This window comes from Tachypleus tridentatus, chromosome 12, assembly GCF_004210375.1.
Source record: "Tachypleus tridentatus isolate NWPU-2018 chromosome 12, ASM421037v1, whole genome shotgun sequence".
Taxonomy (NCBI): Eukaryota; Metazoa; Arthropoda; class Merostomata; order Xiphosura; family Limulidae; genus Tachypleus; species Tachypleus tridentatus.
The window spans coordinates 118,456,693-118,473,225 of NC_134836.1; the positions used below are offsets into that span (position 1 = coordinate 118,456,693).

Genomic DNA, 16,533 nt, shown 5'->3' on the forward strand with positions numbered 1-16,533 from the left:
AAGAAACAGAACAATCAGAAACAAACAAGAGATAATTTAAAGAGCCACGAGGTCAGATACTTAAGCCTAAAGTTTGTTTCAAGTCCCTTTAGAGTGTCGGACTAAAAAGTTACCGAGTTTGTTTGTTTTTTTGTGCGGTATTTGTAACTTTATTATACTTGTCATTTGCATTCTATTATCAACTTTGGAATTTTATAATTAAATATTGATTGTGTAGTTTCATTTTTACAGAAGTAGTACATATTTAAACAATGTAGTTGGTTATTTTTTATAACGCGCAAAGCTACACGATCTGTGCTCTGCCCACCACGGGTGTCGAATCCCGCTTTTTAGCATCATACGCCTGCATACTTGCTGCTGAGACAACCGTGGGCTTCAAAAGATGCACTACGTTTGTTTGTTAAGCACAGCTACACAATGGGATATCTGTATTGTGCCCTTCACGGGCACAACAGTGAAACCTTCATGGGTTTCAAAACTCTAGTTCTAATAGGAACCACTAGGATACATGATGTATGATATACCTATGCGTCATAGTGAGTGGCACAGCAGTATGTAAACTTATAACGACAGAAATCAGATTTCGATACCCGTGGTGAGTATATTGTGTGTGTAGCTCTACATTTAACTAAAAAACAAACAATAACATACATTATGTAATTTCACATAAAATGTATCTTATATTTTAATCCAACTACTAATCAATTTCATATTTCAAACTTTGAATGACGTAAGAACAAATGCAAAGCCCATCTCGCTAGTACAGTGGTAAGTCTACGGATTTACAACACTAAAATCAGAGATTCGATTCGGTTGACTCAGCAGATAGCCCGATGTGGCTTTGATATAAAAAAAACACGCACGCACACAAATGCAAAACAACAACACTGTAACAGTCATTAAAGAAAAAGTATTGGGAAAAAAATGCAGTATATACATTCAAGTTTACTTAGAAATCGGTATGTTAGTCTTATGTTTAAGACATGTTTTCAAAATTGACTTTAATTCGGCTAGTTGAAGGAAAAAGGACAGTTTTTCAAACCAAACGATGCTCGTGTATCGACCAAAGTCTCTTGAAATAATTACCAAAACCGTAAGTGAACAGTTCCCAGACAGAAGACGGCGCCTTGCTTATCGCCGGCTATCCGATGGGACAGTAACGAAAGCCCTTTATCGGAGCCTATAACTGAGAGAAAACAGTGAAAGGTGTAGACAAGACAGACTTTGTCAACACGCCACTTCGCCATTGAAAAAAGACGCTTATCGAAAAGTGAGTACACAGGGCCCTTCTTTACAACGAAAGGGCCATTTAAAAACTTTTAGCGTCTCACCAATTAACCTCTAATCTTAACATGTTGGTTATTTAATATAAAGTAGGTTTTTTTTTTTGTTTTACAAAAGTAACGTCTGTCGTGATATTTTTCTTAACAAAGGTGAATTGTTACGGTTCGTTTCTGATGTTAAAAGGAAGTTTCCGTTGTGGAAATTGTTGGTAATTAATTTTGTTTTTCGTACGTGTATTTGTGCCCCGGTGGGACAGCGGTAAGTATTCGAATTTACAACGGTAAAATCAGTGGTTTGATACCCCTCTGTGAACACAGTAGACTGCCCGATGTGGCTTTGCCATAAGAAAACAAAACAAAACAACACAGTTTGTACACTACTAAATTAGGAACGGCTAACGCAGATAGCCCTCGTGTAGCTTTGCGCGGAATTCAAAACAAACAAATATATTTCATATACATGTATATTTCAGAATACACATCTGAACTTTCTTTTGTGGGTATGAAACGACATATCCCAAACGGTATGTCATTCGAGTGGCATCTGCGCTATCCATCTCTATTACTACCTCTTCTCAACAACAAATAGAATTGATTGTCACATTATAACGTTTCCATGAAATCTGAGACTAAGTTTGTGTTTTAGCTGAACTGTTACGGACGACCTGTAATTAACACCTACCACACGAACCAGCAAGACATCTTGATGTGATTATAAAACAGTTATTCTGGAAAAAGTTGGGTAGTTTACTTTAGTTACTGAATACAAAGTTATGATTTTTGTTGACCTGTTGCTATCGTTCCTAAGATACGTCACTTCCGGTTAATATGAATGGTAGGAGTAAGATCAAACTTCGAAATTATAAATCTGGCTGTTGTAAGTAACTATTTTCGTACAAAACAAGTCAACTGACATCAGAGCGAATTAAAATATTTGTAAGGGCGAGAAACATTTCAAATGTGATATTAATGCCCTTACGATTGAGGACCAGTCGCTTTAGGACTATAAATTATATTTCAAACACAAATATTATTATTGTAATAAATATTATGTAAATATACGAGAAAGCTGCCAAACGTTTAAAATCCTTATTTTATTTCTTAATTTAGGTGAAATTCGATGCTACTGCAATCTCCCATCGTGTGTTAACACAGGCTACATGTGCAAATCGTCCCACAATTTGTGTTTCTCCGACATCGAAAACAATGGCTACAGCAACGACCTCTCCCGGTCCCGCCACGGTTGTCTAGAACTATTAAATGACCAGAAAAAGGCGTTGTGCCAAGTGAAAGCTCGTTCTCTTAAACTTTCTCCTGGGGCATCATTTAAAGTATTTTGTTGTGAGAAAGATATGTGTAACTATGGCAGCAGTTTGGGTATTAATATTCAAGTTAATACTAGGCCTAACCACAGTTTAACTGAAGGTAAGAAAATTAAGGCAACGTAATTTAACTGATCTAAGATTTGGGTATTATTTTAGAGTTCATACTAGGTTTAAGTGAAGATAAGAAATGTATTTCAACATAATTTAACTGACCTAAGTATGTGTATTAATATTCGAGTTCATACTAGGCCTAACCACAGTTTAACTGAAGGTAAGAAGCTTAAGGTAACGTAATTAAACTGATCTAAGAATTTGGTACTGTTTTAGAGTTCATACTAGGCCTAACCACAGTTTAACTGGAGGTAAGAAACTTAAGGCAACGTAATTAAACTGATCTAAGAATTTGGTATTATTTTAGAGTTCATACTAGGCTTAACTGAATATGAGAAACGTATTTCAATATAATTTATCTGACCTAAGTATGTGTATTAATATTAGAGTTCATACTAGGCCTAACCACTGCTTAACTGAAGATAATAAATGCATCTTAACCTAACTAAATGCTGCTTGTTCGTAATCGTTGCTGTAAAAGTTTAAGTGGATATTATCAGGTATTTTTATATATGTTTTCAGGAATATATGGTTACGATAAAGAAGTTTTACTCAAAGCAAACAGCATTCGTGAAGGATCAGTAGAAGGTGGACTCTGGTTTCGGGCTGCAGTTATAGCCGTGCCTATAGCGGGGAGTTTCATTCTGATTATGCTAATACTGCTGGCAGTGCGCATGCTTAGGAAGGACTCCAAGCGACAACAACGTCTATTAGAACTTCGACAGCAGAGACAATTTAAAACCCGTCTTTTGTTAGGTAATTTTGGATATCGAGAAACCCGTAAAAAGTGTAGCGAGCATAACACAGGAGTAGGTAGTGAAAGAAGACTATATAAAAATGTAAATATAGCCCTTTCACGTGATAGTTGGGTTACTGACATCAGTGACAAAACAAACAATATTTACGGACCAGTGCCATGGCCTAGCTGGAAACCTTTTAGTCCTAGCCCTATAACTCTGGTATAGTATACATTTCTCGAAACTAAGTACGATCACGTGGTTAATGTGTGTTTGTAAATGGCCGCTAGTAGCTCGCCTGCCCATTAAAACCTGGTGGCTAGTGTGAGAAACAAATGATAATAACATGAAAAAAAATATTATATACGCACAATTCCCTTTGAACTTAATATAAAAGGGAGATGAAGTATTAATAATTTCATAAAAAGAATCGAAATTGACTTTCCCATGAGAAGTAGTTGGTATTTAGTATTTTTGTACACTTTCCGAAAGCTAAAAACATATTTATTGAGGTTGCACTATTTCCATAACAGATACAACTAGTTATGTGGTAAAAAAATGGAAAAATTCAAGTCTGTAACTGGTTATAAAATGCGTAATTATTCATTATATATACACGAGCACACGCACAAGCTTATGTTGTATTACAACTACTCTCTCACAGTTTTTTTGTAATAATTTTTTTTGCTAACAAGGAACACATGATATTGTAAATTTGGTGATTTACAGTCGAACCATATATTAAACATTAAGCATTTGTTTGAAAGTTTAAATTTAGTATATCTTATTGTTATAGATATTATCACATTGTAATATTGAGGAATTTTCAACGGGCGACATCTGCCGGGAGTCGTGTTGGTCGACATTCAGGCTACTATTTGGAGTTTAACAGGTTTTATGAAACGCCATCACGCATACCGAAATGTTATTAATCACAATATGGCAGATTCAACGTCAATACTTCCTTAATCGTCCGAATAAGATCAGCCAATACTTCACATTGTATATTTGAAGTTATGGTTTTCAACATGGGTTGCCATCAAGGGATGTAATACAGGCTTCATATATTAACCAAACCACTGAAAGTAAACTAGGCAGGAGGTGAATTTGACCTATGTTTAACTAAGATTGATGTAAATATACATATTTCAATTAAATGTTTAGGTAACAATCAAAACAGTTGCTAAACATCATTAATAAATACTTATAATTCTGTAAGCGTCAGTTATAATATTGTTTTAAAAAGTTCCTTATTCTACGGTTAATGTGAATTAATAATTTCTTCCCCAGATGTCGCGCACTTATAAATAGTTAAATAATATTGAAGTTTCCTATAACCATGAATATTTCCATGCATGTGTGACATTTTGAATGAAACCTATGAAAGCAGAGTTTGTCTGGTACGTTCTAGCGGGTGTTTTTTTTTTATTAATTTTCCACTTGAACCATTTTATTTTTAAACTGAGTAGTTTATTGTTGTTCACATTCGAGCTTGGTTACCAAACATATATTAATTGTGAAAGATTAGCTTTGATAATATATATATGTGTAAATAGTATGAAACATAATCAAAGACGTTTATTTCTCACACATATATTGTAATACAATAAAAATTTCTATTTTGTGATGATACAGCAAGAATAAATACAGGCTGTAAAAACAATAATTTCTGGAATGTTTCATTGGAATGATGAATAAAAGGTTATTTTTCTAGCACAACCTAAACTTTAATGTGCTTTTGTATATAACTGTACAATATTTGTACGAATTGTGGAAAACAGTTAGAATGGGCTCTGTATGATGTTATTTATTAAAAATAAATCCCATTTCTAAAAAAAAAAAGAGTACGAATTGTCTTTTTTTTTTAAATATGTTATTAGATTTTTGAAACTTGGCGATTTGGTAACTAATCTTTAGCGACATCTAGTTTTGATACTTTAATCATTAGGTGGCTGTTGCTAGGCCTAAGCTTGTTAGTTATGTTTTAATTTATAAAATATAAAATTTCACGAGACAGCAAAACAAATAGTAAAATTCACTGTTTAGAATTGTAGTTGCATGATTATATTTAAAGTGTGAAAACGTTGATACCATGGTAATATCTGTGAAATATTCGAATCTAACGGTCATTGACTATGATTTAACTTTTTTTTTTCCTAAAAAGTAGGCCTAGCTGTTTATTTATTATACCCTAGAGCTTTAGGAATATACAGTCATTATTAATTTCTTGAGAATGAAAAGATAAGTTACATAAACTTTATTTATCTACGAAATGTATGACCTTTTTATGAGTGTGTTATTAATACTGTTTTGTATTTGATAAATCAATGAAAAACCAGAAGAGAACTGGTAACCTTCTAAAAGCTCTATTTGAAGGTTGTGTTAACGGTATTTAAACAATTTTGAAAAAATAAGTAATGTTCTGTTAATTATATACCTTTGAATTTTAATACGAAAGACGGTCAATTTTTAACAACTTATTATAAAGTATTTGATTAATTTGCTGCCAAGTTTCATTTTAAAAAAGGCCAACCTGCCATCTAGTGGCAATGTTTTTTAATAAAGAGGTCTATAATTATTTTAATTATTGGTTTGTACATTACGTTTTTCTAACTGACTTCCTTGTCCAATCCAAGAAAATATAATACTGGAAATAGAGCTATTAATTGTAACTCTGGTTTTATAAGGTAGTTAAAAAACTGATAGTTTCATGGCTATCTATCTATTTATATATATATACATATATTTGTATCTCTGAGCTCCAGTACAAAAGTTTCTGCTATATAGACTAAGAATCTTCTAGATTTTTAGCTCGTCCAATCATTTATTTAAAAAATTATGTTTAAAAACTCATCACAGAAACGAAGACATAACAGTAACTTTTAAAATCTTTGGATGATTAAAAAACCATCATTTTTTTAACATTTCTTATCTCAGTCAATGACCAAAGGATCACGCACGAAACAAAGTAATTTCACGAAATGCCTGAGAAGACACTTTAAATTTTTTTTTGCGCGAGTTAGTATATGTTAGTAGCGCCCTCTATCCCACTATGAGCGATTTACGAGCAATGAAGAGATAAACGTTATGTAACGACTAAAGTATTTTCGGATTATTGTATATACCGACGAAAGAAAACACATTGATATATCCTGCACCAGATATAAACACTATAGAATGTTTACGAACCAAGTAAAAATATCCGTTTCTAAACGTAAGACAAAAACTCAAGGCTTTACACTTACAAGTTATCCCAGTAATATATGAATATTAATAATAAATCAGTAATTACTTGTTTAACTGAGAGCCAGATTATGCTAATATGGAACGTCTTATGAATAATAAAAATAAATAAATAATAATAATTGTAATAATCTTGCTATTTTTCTATTTAATTTTTAATTGTTCCTGGCAGCTTCACCGAAAGAAAAAAAAATCTAATGCGAACTAAACTTTTTAATTTCTGTTAATTAATTATATAAGACGCACACACACTCCTAATTGAAAGTATTAGATGCAAGTTAAAGCAATAATTACGTTCATCAACAATCAAACCACAACAAAAAAATCAAAGATCTATGTTTGCTGTTATAAATCCGTGGTGCTTTTCGGACACTGCGATATATTTTCGTGATAACAGATACTGTTCGACAAATAGAATTTGCAAATACCTTACTTTATATAATACCAACTGTTAACGATAAACATATGGATAGACCAGAGACTGTTTAATTTTATTCTTTTGTTCAGTTCATGAATTGATACAAAAATTTAAGTTGAGCGCCATCTAGGCAGTGTAGCAAAAAATAGGTAGCCGTAATGCTAACTTTAGTCCATAGGCTACTTTTACCATCACAGTTCATTTAAAGAAATATTAATTTATACAGTTAGTCTGAGCGCCATCTAGCTAACGTAAGAAGAAGTAACACGCGGTTTCGATTGCAGTCCTCATCGTTCTCACGCATTGCTCCAAAGGCCATTTTCATTTTTACGACATCTACAATAAATTATTATTTTAATTTGGAACGCCACCTGTGGTTCGTAAGTAGAATTAATTAAAGAAAAGGATAACGGTATCCATATTTTTCTCTGACGCTATCCAGTGACATAAGAACCTCGAATTTTTTCTTCCAATTATGGTTTTCTAAAGAACCCTGCGCTCCACCACGAATAATACACTGTAAACGAAGAAAAAAAGTTTTTGGAAGTTAAGTTTTATCAGCGTAAATTAATTTAATATTATCACTAAAGATGCAAGGAACCATCTTTATACTGTCAGTGTAAACAAACTGTCAGCTGAATAGGATGGTGAGAGGCACGTGAAAGACACACGTATTATGTACATAAATCATAAACTATTTATAGGGGTGCATGCCTTTGTCCCACGTTTCTGCGCCCCATTTTGACGAGCACTGATGGCTGAAACGAAAATAGTCAATGGCTCTTTCGCAGATCACGCGACGTCACGTAACCTGGTGGTAATGTCAGGTCATCACAAGAAGTGGGCACACTTACTGTTGTCACGGTAACTGGCTGTGTTGGTTGATAGGCCGGCGTTAGGGGGCGTATCGGTGTAGTTAACCGAAAGATGGCGCAGTGAGTACCACACAGACTCGTAGTTGTGTCTTTAGCTGGTGGTCGTTGGTAAAAAGAAACATCTGGTTGTATTATGCCATGTGAATTCCGAGCTGAAATAGATCAAAACAATGGCATTACACATTATAAAGTTATGAAGGTAAACTTCCATCAAGTTGAACTAACTTTGTTTAAAATGTTATAAAATCAAATATTTAAAAAACACTTTTATTTTAAAGTACGTTTTAACGACTTCTGCATCTGTAGCTTACAAATACGTATGCGGACGTCACCGTATTGAAATTTTTTTATAGAATATTGCATGACGTTATTAAGTATTATCAAACAAATCGTTTAACAAGTGAGTAGAGCGCTACACAGGAAGAATAAATATATTATCAGGCGTTTTGATTGGAGGCCCTGACCTAATGGTTATAACTTCAATCTTTGGGTCGCGAGTTTAAACCCCGTTACCTAACATGCTCACTCTCTCAGCCGTGAAGACGTTATAAGTAACGGTCAATCACAGTTCTCGTTGGTAAAAAAAGCAGACGAAGAGTTGGCAGTGACTATGATGTTGACTAGCTGTCTTCCTTCCAGTCTGTCACTTTTAAATTAGGGACGGCTAATGCAGCTAGCCCTGGTGTAAATTTCAAAAGCAAGCAGTTTTGATTGGGTCTTGCTAAAAACGGCTACAACGCTTTCCACCAATAAAATGTTTGTTATAGGCAGTAATTACTTACGTTATGAATTATCAATAAATATATTACCACAGGGGCAGGCAAAGTTATATAATCACCAAACGTTCACACGAAGAACACCAGAATTCAACACAACCCGGATATTTTCGCGCGCACAGTTCACACGAAGAACACCATAATTCAACACAACCCGGATATTTTCGCGCGCACAGTTCACACGAAGAACACCAGAATTAAACACAACCCGGATATTTTCGCGCGCACAGTTCACACGAAGAACACCAAAATTAAACACAAACCGGATATTTTCGCGCGCACAGTTCACACGAAGAACACCAGAATTAAACACACCCCGGATATTTTCGCGCGCACAGTTCACACGAAGAACACCAGAATTCAACACAACCCGGATATTTTCGCGCGCACAGTTCACACGCACATCACTCGCAATTAGTTGTTCATATAAACTTATCTTCTCCTCCGAAAACCTTTGCCCAGAATAATAATTGCAAATCCTTAATGTGTTTCCGTTGTTCATTTTTAATACTATTATTTTATCACACAATGTATCACTATTATCGGATAATTAGAACAGACTTGGTGACGTCAACCAGTCAAATATGGCCGCTCCAAGAGTGGATTTTCGACAGCAGAAATCTCTGAACCAATTCTTCAAGAAAAAGTTAGATTTATCCTTCTACAACAGGACCTTATTAAATGTATCTATGAAAATCACAGTTCGTGACTGATATCAAAGAAACTGCTTTTTTTTTAGAAAATAAAAGGTTGAAGATGTTCGAATGGGTGAAAACGAAAATTTAATAAAAGTAGAGGTGTTTTTAAATTATTTCAAAATTTCCACGCAACTTCCACACCTTAATTTTAAAAAAACACAACCATTACTTTCCCTAAAAATGAATATTGTAATAGTTTTTCAAATAGAACACAGGTCAGCATTGACTGTAAGGCCAGTCATCTATTGTTTTCTATAAATATGTAAGAAACAGTTTTATGGTATATTTCTGAATGAAATATCAGTAAAAATGGAATTGTTTATTATTTCTACTTTTTATTCTTAATTGTTATATTATAAAATGAAATATACAGATTTATGAGTGAATATATTCTTCAAATCATTTTTCATATACTCAAGAAAATCGACTGTAAGGATTTGGTCTATAATAATCTCATACAAAGGTACCATCAGTTATACATAGAAATGAACTATCAGACTTATGACACTAGTTGTCAGCTGTAAGTATGAAAGTTATCTCACTTACGGCACTAGTTGTGAGCTGTAAGTATGAAAGTTATCTGACTTACGGCACTAGTTGTCAGCTGTAAGTATGAAAGTTATCTGACTTACGGCACTAGTTGTGAGCTGTAAGTATGAAAGTTATCTGACTTACGGCACCAGTTGTGAGCTGTAAGTATGAAAGTTATCTGACTTACGGCACTAGTTGTGAGCTGTAAGTATGAAAGTTATCTGACTTACAGCACTAGTTGTGAGCTGTAAGTATGAAAGTTATCTGACTTACGGCACTAGTTGTCAGCTGTAAGTATGAAAGTTATCTGACTTACGGCACTAGTTGTGAGCTGTAAGTATGAAAGTTATCTGACTTACGGCACTAGTTGTGAGCTGTAAGTATGAAAGTTATCTGACTTACAGCACTAGTTGTGAGCTGTAAGTATGAAAGTTATCTGACTTACGGCACTAGTTGTGAGCTGTAAGTATGAAAGTTATCTGACTTACGGCACTAGTTGTGAGCTGTAAGTATGAAAGTTATCTGACTTACGGCACTAGTTGTGAGCTGTAAGTATGAAAGTTATCTGACTTACGGCACTAGTTGTGGGCTGTAAGTATGAAAGTTATCTGACTTATGGTGCTAGTTGTGGGCTGTAAGTATGAAAGTTATCTGACTTATGGTGCTAGTTGTGGGCTGTAAGTATGAAAGTTATCTGACTTATGGTGCTAGTTGTGAGCTGTAAGTATGAAAGTTATCTGACTTACGGCACTAGTTATGGGCTGTAAGTATGAAAGTTATCTGACTTATAGTGCTAGTTGTGGGCTGTAAGTATGAAAGTTATCTGACTTATAGTGCTAGTTGTGAGCTGTCAGTATGAAAGTTATCTGACTTATAGTGCTAGTTGTGGGCTGTAAGTATGAAAGTTATCTGACTTATGGCACTAGTTGTGGGCTGTAAGTATGAAAGTTATCTGACTTACGGCACTAGTTGTGAGCTGTAAGTATGAAAGTTATCTGACTTATAGTGCTAGTTGTGGGCTGTAAGTATGAAAGTTATCTGACTTATGGTGCTAGTTGTGAGCTGTATACATTTAGTTTGATATCCACTTTAAATAGGACATTATGAAAAAAATAATTTTACGAGTTAGAAATTATTTCAAGCAGATGGTTAAAACATATATATTAAGAGTGTATTGTTTCAACAGATAGAACAAAGTGAACCTTCAATAAAGGAACTAGTGCTACTAGTCACAAGAGAAAAAACAAAATGAACCTTCAATATAGGAACTAGTGCTTCTAGTGACAAGAAATAGGACAAAGTGAACCTTCAATAAAGGAACTAGTGCTTCTAGTGACAAGAAACAGGACAAAGTGAACCTTCAATAAAGGAACTAGTGCTACTAGTCACAAGAGATAGGACAAAGTGAACCTTCAATAAAGGAACTAGTACTTCTAGTGACAAGAAATAGGACAAAGTGAACCTTCAATAAAGGAACTAGTGCTTCTAGTCACAAGAGATAGGACAAAGTGAACCTTCAATAAAGGAACTAGTACTTCTAGTGACAAGAAATAGGACAAAGTGAACCTTCAATAAAGGAACTAGTGCTTCTAGTCACAAGAGATAGGAGAAAGTGAACCTCCAATAAAGGAACTAGTGCTACTAGTTACAAGAGATAGGGCAAAGTGAACCTTCAATAAAGGAACTAGTGCTACTAGTCACAAGAGATAGGACAAAGTGAACCTTCAATAAAGGAACTAGTGCTTCTAGTCACAAGAGATAGGACAAAGTGAACCTTCAATAAAGGAACTAGTGCTTCTAGTCACAAGAGATAGGACAAAGTGAACCTTCAATAAAGGAACTAGTACTTCTAGTGACAAGAAATAGGACAAAGTGAACCTTCAATAAAGGAACTAGTGCATCTAGTCACAAGAGATAGGACAAAGTGAACCTTCAATAAAGGAACTAGTGCTACTAGTTACAAGAGATAGGACAAAGTGAACCTTCAATAAAGGAACTAGTACTACTAGTCACAAGAGATAGGACAAAGTGAACCTTCAATAAAGGAACTAGTGCTACTAGTTACAAGAGATACGACAAAGTGAACCTTCAATAAAGGAACTAGTGCTTCTAGTCACAAGAGATAGGAGAAAGTGAACCTTCAATAAAGGAACTAATGCTACTAGTCACAAGAGATAGGACAAAGTGACCCTCCAATAAAGGAACTAGTGCTTCTAGTCACAAGAGATAGGACAAAGTGAACCTTCAATAAAGGAACTAGTGCTACTAATTACAAGAAATAGAGCAAAGTGAACCTTCAATAAAGGAACTAGTGCTTCTAGTCACAAGAGATAGGACAAAGTGAACCTTCAATAAAGGAACTAGTGCTACTAGTCACAAGAAATAGGACAAAGTGAACCTTCAATAAAGGAACTAGTGCTTCTAATGACAAGAAATAGGACAAAGTGAACCTTCAATAAAGGAACTAGTGCTTCTAGTCACAAGAGATAGGACAAAGTGAACCTTCAATAAAGGATCTAGTGCTACTAGTCACAAGAAATAGGACAAAGTGAACCTCCAATAAAGGAACTAGTGCTTCTAGTCACAACAGATAGGACAAAGTGAACCTTCAATAAAGGAACTAGTGCTTCTAGTCACAAGAGATAGGACAAAGTGAACCTTCAATAAAGGAACTAGTGCTACTAGTCACAAGAGATAGGACAAAGTGAACCTTCAATAAAGGAACTAGTGCTACTAGTTACAAGAGATAGGACAAAGTGAACCTTCAATAAAGGAACTAGTACTACTAGTTACAAGAGATAGGACAAAGTGAACCTTCAATAAAGGAACTAGTACTTCTAGTCACAAGAGATAGGACAAAGTGAACCTTCAATAAAGGAACTAGTGCTACTAGTCACAAGAAATAGGACAAAGTGAACCTTCAATAAAGGAACTAGTGCTTCTAATGACAAGAAATAGGACAAAGTGAACCTTCAATAAAGGAACTAGTGCTTCTAGTCACAAGAGATAGGACAAAGTGAACCTTCAATAAAGGAACTAGTGCTTCTAGTCACAAGAGATAAGACAAAGTGAACCTTCAATAAAGGAACTAGTACTTCTAGTGACAAGAAATAGGACAAAGTGAACCTTCAATAAAGGAACTAGTGCTTCTAGTCACAAGAGATAGGAGAAAGTGAACCTCCAATAAAGGAACTAGTGCTTCTAGTCACAAGAGATAGGACAAAGTGAACCTTCAATAAAGGAACTAGTGCTACTAGTCACAACAGATAGGACAAAGTGAACCTTCAATAAAGGAACTAGTACTACTAGTCACAAGAGATAGGACAAAGTGAACCTTCAATAAAGGAACTAGTGCTTCTAGTCACAAGAGATAGGACAAAGTGAACCTTCAATAAAGGAACTAGTGCTTCTAGTCACAAGAGATAGGACAAAGTGAACCTTCAATAAAGGAACTAGTGCTACTAGTCACAAGAGATAGGACAAAGTGAACCTTCAATAAAGGAACTAGTGCTACTAGTTACAAGAGATAGGACAAAGTGAACCTTCAATAAAGGAACTAGTACTACTAGTTACAAGAGATAGGACAAAGTGAACCTTCAATAAAGGAACTAGTACTTCTAGTCACAAGAGATAGGACAAAGTGAACCTTCAATAAAGGAACTAGTACTTCTAGTCACAAGAAATAGGACAAAGTGAACCTTCAATAAAGGAACTAGTACTACTAGTTACAAGAGATAGGACAAAGTGAACCTTCAATAAAGGAACTAGTGCTTCTAGTCACAAGAGATAGGACAAAGTGAACCTTCAATAAAGGAACTAGTACTACTAGTTACAAGAGATAGGACAAAGTGAACCTTCAATAAAGGAACTAGTGCTTCTAGTCACAAGAGATAGGACAAAGTGAACCTTCAATAAAGGATCTAGTGCTACTAGTCACAAGAAATGGGACAAAGTGAACCTCCAATAAAGGAACTAGTGCTTCTAGTCACAACAGATAGGACAAAGTGAACCTTCAATAAAGGAACTAGTGCTACTAGTCACAAGAGATAGGACAAAGTGAACCTTCAATAAAGGAACTAGTGCTACTAGTCACAAGAGATAGGACAAAGTGAACCTTCAATAAAGGAACTAGTACTACTAGTTACAAGAGATAGGACAAAGTGAACCTTCAATAAAGGAACTAGTGCTTCTAGTCACAAGAGATAGGACAAAGTGAACCTTCAATAAAGGATCTAGTGCTACTAGTCACAAGAAATAGGACAAAGTGAACCTCCAATAAAGGAACTAGTGCTTCTAGTCACAAGAGATAGGACAAAGTGAACCTTCAATAAAGGAACTAGTGCTTCTAGTCACAAGAGATAGGACAAAGTGAACCTTCAATAAAGGAACTAGTGCTACTAGTCACAAGAGATAGGACAAAGTGAACCTTCAATAAAGGAACTAGTGCTACTAGTTACAAGAGATAGGACAAAGTGAACCTTCAATAAAGGAACTAGTACTACTAGTTACAAGAGATAGGACAAAGTGAACCTTCAATAAAGGAACTAGTACTTCTAGTCACAAGAGATAGGACAAAGTGAACCTTCAATAAAGGAACTAGTACTTCTAGTCACAAGAAATAGGACAAAGTGAACCTTCAATAAAGGAACTAGTACTACTAGTTACAAGAGATAGGACAAAGTGAACCTTCAATAAAGGAACTAGTGCTTCTAGTCACAAGAGATAGGACAAAGTGAACCTTCAATAAAGGAACTAGTACTACTAGTTACAAGAGATAGGACAAAGTGAACCTTCAATAAAGGAACTAGTGCTTCTAGTCACAAGAGATAGGACAAAGTGAACCTTCAATAAAGGATCTAGTGCTACTAGTCACAAGAAATAGGACAAAGTGAACCTCCAATAAAGGAACTAGTGCTTCTAGTCACAAGAGATAGGACAAAGTGAACCTTCAATAAAGGAACTAGTGCTACTAGTCACAAGAGATAGGACAAAGTGAACCTTCAATAAAGGAACTAGTGCTACTAGTCACAAGAGATAGGACAAAGTGAACCTTCAATAAAGGAACTAGTACTACTAGTTACAAGAGATAGGACAAAGTGAACCTTCAATAAAGGAACTAGTGCTTCTAGTCACAAGAGATAGGACAAAGTGAACCTTCAATAAAGGATCTAGTGCTACTAGTCACAAGAAATAGGACAAAGTGAACCTCCAATAAAGGAACTAGTGCTTCTAGTCACAACAGATAGGACAAAGTGAACCTTCAATAAAGGAACTAGTGCTTCTAGTCACAAGAGATAGGACAAAGTGAACCTTCAATAAAGGAACTAGTGCTACTAGTCACAAGAGATAGGACAAAGTGAACCTTCAATAAAGGAACTAGTGCTACTAGTTACAAGAGATAGGACAAAGTGAACCTTCAATAAAGGAACTAGTACTACTAGTTACAAGAGATAGGACAAAGTGAACCTTCAATAAAGGAACTAGTACTTCTAGTCACAAGAGATAGGACAAAGTGAACCTTCAATAAAGGAACTAGTACTTCTAGTCACAAGAGATAGGACAAAGTGAACCTTCAATAAAGGAACTAGTACTACTAGTTACAAGAGATAGGACAAAGTGAACCTTCAATAAAGGAACTAGTGCTTCTAGTCACAAGAGATAGGACAAAGTGAACCTTCAATAAAGGATCTAGTGCTACTAGTCACAAGAAATAGGACAAAGTGAACCTCCAATAAAGGAACTAGTGCTTCTAGTCACAAGAGATAGGACAAAGTGAACCTTCAATAAAGGAACTAGTGCTACTAGTCACAAGAGATAGGACAAAGTGAACCTTCAATAAAGGAACTAGTGCTACTAGTCACAAGAGATAGGACAAAGTGAACCTTCAATAAAGGAACTAGAGCTACTAGTCACAAGAGATAGGACAAAGTGACCCTCCAATAAAGGAACTAGTACTACTAGTCACAAGAGATAGGACAAAGTGAACCTTCAATAAAGGAACTAGTGCTACTAGTCACAAGAGATAGGACAAAGTGAACCTTCAATAAAGGAACTAGTGCTACTAGTCACAAGAGATAGGACAAAGTGAACCTTCAATAAAGGAACTAGTGCTACTAGTCACAAGAGATAGGACAAAGTGAACCTTCAATAAAGGAACTAATGCTACTAGTCACAAGAGATAGGACAAAGTGAACCTCCAATAAAGGAACTACTACTTCTAGTCACAAGAGGTAGGACAAAGTGAACCTTCAATAAAGGAACTAGTGCTACTCGTCACAAGAGATAGGACAAAGTGAACCTCCAATAAAAGAACTAGTGCTACTAGTGACAAGAGATAGGGCAAAGTGAACCTTCAATAAAGGAACTAGTGCTACTAGTCACAAGAGATAGGACAAAGTGAACCTTCAATAAAGGAACTAGTGCTACTAGTTACAAGAGATAGGACAAAGTGAACCTTCAATAAAGGAACTAGTACTACTAGTTACAAGAGATAGGACAAAGTGAACCTTCAATAAAGGAACTAGTACTTCTAGTCA

General features: G+C 35.2%; 2 protein-coding genes across 2 annotated transcripts in view; one reads left to right on the top strand and one right to left on the bottom strand.

The window, feature by feature from the left end:
* The first annotated feature begins 2,317 nt into the window (after window positions 1-2,317).
* Window positions 2,318-5,374, top strand: LOC143234487 (BMP and activin membrane-bound inhibitor homolog). The gene is made up of 2 exons (XM_076471880.1): window positions 2,318-2,708; window positions 3,242-5,374. The coding sequence occupies exons 1-2, from the start codon at window positions 2,444-2,446 to the stop codon at window positions 3,682-3,684; spliced, it is 708 nt and encodes a 235-aa protein (XP_076327995.1). The 5' UTR covers window positions 2,318-2,443; the 3' UTR covers window positions 3,685-5,374.
* A 1,789-nt stretch (window positions 5,375-7,163) lies between these two features.
* LOC143234489 (uncharacterized) overlaps window positions 7,164-16,533 on the bottom strand; it is a 40,579-nt gene continuing 31,209 nt past the window's right edge. The window contains exon 5 of the mRNA XM_076471881.1: window positions 7,164-8,144. Within this exon, the coding sequence (XP_076327996.1) occupies window positions 7,891-8,144 (254 nt within the window). The 3' untranslated portion in view covers window positions 7,164-7,890. The remainder of the gene's footprint in view (window positions 8,145-16,533) is intronic.

What these genes read in the sequence shown, in the direction of transcription:
- LOC143234487 (XM_076471880.1), top strand. Translation starts at nt 2,444, where the DNA reads ATGTGCAAATCGTCCCACAATTTGTGTTTCTCCGACATCGAAAACAAT. An exon ending in TAACCACAGTTTAACTGAAG is followed by an intron (nt 2,709 to 3,241) that starts GTAAGAAAATTA and finishes ATATGTTTTCAG; the next exon opens with GAATATATGGTTACGATAAA.